This window comes from Terrapene carolina, unplaced genomic scaffold, assembly GCF_002925995.2.
Source record: "Terrapene carolina triunguis isolate 2854851 unplaced genomic scaffold, T_m_triunguis-2.0 Scaffold110, whole genome shotgun sequence".
NCBI lineage: Eukaryota > Metazoa > Chordata > Testudines > Emydidae > Terrapene > Terrapene triunguis.
The window spans coordinates 3847229-3849455 of record NW_020664461.1 but is presented as its reverse complement, the minus strand read 5'-3'; the positions used below and the strand labels follow the sequence as shown (position 1 = coordinate 3849455).

The 2227-nt window shown below is 69.9% G+C and overlaps 1 protein-coding gene across 1 annotated transcript in view; it reads right to left on the bottom strand.

The window, feature by feature from the left end:
* Window positions 1–2227, bottom strand: part of PTCH2 (patched 2) — a 42172-nt gene that overhangs the window by 6698 nt on the left and 33247 nt on the right. The window contains exons 7-10 of the mRNA XM_029911601.1: window positions 1571–1671; window positions 1269–1410; window positions 470–866; window positions 8–224 (exon numbers count right to left, since the gene is read on the bottom strand). Coding sequence (XP_029767461.1) covers window positions 8–224; window positions 470–866; window positions 1269–1410; window positions 1571–1671 — 857 coding nt within the window. The remainder of the gene's footprint in view (window positions 1–7; window positions 225–469; window positions 867–1268; window positions 1411–1570; window positions 1672–2227) is intronic.

The window sequence follows — 2227 nt, the reverse complement described above, 5'->3', positions numbered from 1 at the left end:
CGGTGCAGGCCGTATAGCGCCTCCTGCGAGCTGGGGTAGTGGAAGCCGCCCTTGGTGGCGATGAAGACGTGGTAGAAGGAGAAGTACTTGGACTGGGTGGCGATGAAGGCGTGCTCCTTGGTGCCCCGCGGCACGATGTCCGTCAGGTACAGCCCGTCGTGCACCAGTGTGCTGCCATACAGGCTGAGGCCTAGCAACGCCAGGAACAGCAGCACCACGATGCCCTGGGGACGGGGAGCCCGTCAGGCTGTGCCGGGAGCCCCCTTGGGCAGGGCAGAGCCACCCTGGCACAGCCCTCCTCCCCCTGCCCTGCAGCACAGGCCCACAGCGAGCAGTGGGCACCCAGCTCCCCCCGGAGTGCCAGGGAGCCCCCCAGCATTCCCCTGGACAGCCTGGGAGTTACCCCGGTCCGCCCCCGGCCCCCCACCTTGCACCCCTCCCCAGGGGGATGAGGGGCCAGCCCTCCTACCTTGGTCTGGGTTTGCAGCAGGAGGGGGGCGTACTTCTCCCTGGCGAAGTCGGCCAGATTCCAGCGGCACAGGGGCAGCGGCACGCACTCCCGGCCCCCCTTGGCCCCGTCCAGCTGGGCCAGCAGGTCGCGGGTGGAGCTAGCCGGGGCAAAGAGCTGGGAGCCCAGCGGGTCGGCAGGGGCCAGCGGCGCGGTGCAGACCTGGGCGGTGGGCGGCAGGATGGTGACAACGTGCCGGCCCGAAGGGTCGCAGCGGGTGAAGGCCTGCACCGTGGTGGTGATCTGGGTGCTGGTGGCCACAGCCGGGTGCCCGTAGGGCGAGGGGTGAGAGGCGTGGTTCTCGTTGGCGTCGGCGTACTCCTGCGGCTGGATCTGGATGACACGGGAGGAGCACGGGCTGGGGGAGGAGGAGCCGGGGGACGTTCAAAGAGCTGCCATGGGTGCCGGTGCCCCTCTGCCCACGCACGGCTGCCCTGGTGGTCACCGCACCCACTGCTGGGAGTGGGATTTCTCCCTGGAGCGACCCCCCCCGGCCGCCTCAGGAAAGGCGCCCAGCTGTGCTCAAGCCGGGGGGCGAGGCCCCAAGCACCCCCCAGAGCCATTGCTTAGCCCTGCCAGCTGGGGCCCGATCCTGGCCCGGCAGGATGATCTGCACAGGGGCTGTCTGCGGGCGCACACTTGGGCCCAGCCGTGCCTGGCACGTGGGCTCTGCCGCCCATCGCCGTCCCTCCCGGAGCACGGCACGGGCCTGGCTCTGCCCTGGGCGCCCCCCACCCCTCCTGGCGGCGGGAGACGGCACCTGTAGAAGCAGCACAGGACGTCGAGCCGCTGGTCCTGGCGTCGGTGCAGGTCCAGGCTCAGGATGGCTGGGAAGATGAGCAGCACCATGGCGAAGTTAAACACCACCACCACGGCAGCCTGCAGGGACACGGGGCGCAGAGCTCAGGCCACGGGGCTCGAAGGGTTAAACCCTGCTCACCACCCTGCCGGGGAGCCAGGGTGTGCGTGTCCGACACGCGTGTGAGGCCATGTCACAGCTCGGCCAGTAACGGGGCCTGGGTCTCCGTGTGTGTCCGACACGCATGTGGGGCCATGTCACACCTCGGTCAGTAACGGGGCCTGGGTCTCTGTGTGTGTCCGACACGTGTGTGGGGCCATGTTCCACATCGGTCAGTTGCGGGGCCCAGGGCTCTCTGCCAGGACTGGGAATGGAAGTCTGTTGGCAGAGGGGCCTTTTCCCCACCGGTGCTGCTGAATCCCAGTGACCCCCAGGAGCCGTGGGCAGGGTGACCCCCGAGCTCCCCAGACAACTGGCTGCTAGACACGCCGGAACCTCGCAGCCCCCCCAAGCACGGGGAGCCCCGGGCTCTAGTTCGGCTCCCCCCACGGTACCCCGAAGGCGGGGCAGTGTGGAGGGGACGAGGGCCTGGACTGGGGCAGGGCAAGGCAGATGGGCATGGGGGGTATGAGCAGGACCCGCCCAGCTGGCATCACCTCGTCTCCTCAATACTGCCGGCTTGGCTGGGATGGGCAGACGGCCTCACCCCCGGGGAGAGCTGCAGGGTGAGGGCGGGGGTGGTTGTGGGGCCCGTACCCGCAGGGAGGAGGGGCACAGGGCGAGGGCGAGGTGGGTGTTGGGGGGCCCGTACCCAGAGGGTGAAGGCGCACAGGTCGAGGGCAGGGTGGGTGTTGTGGGGCCCATACCCGCAGGGAGGAGGGGCGCAGGGTGAGGGCGGGGTGGGTGTTGTGGGGCCCGTA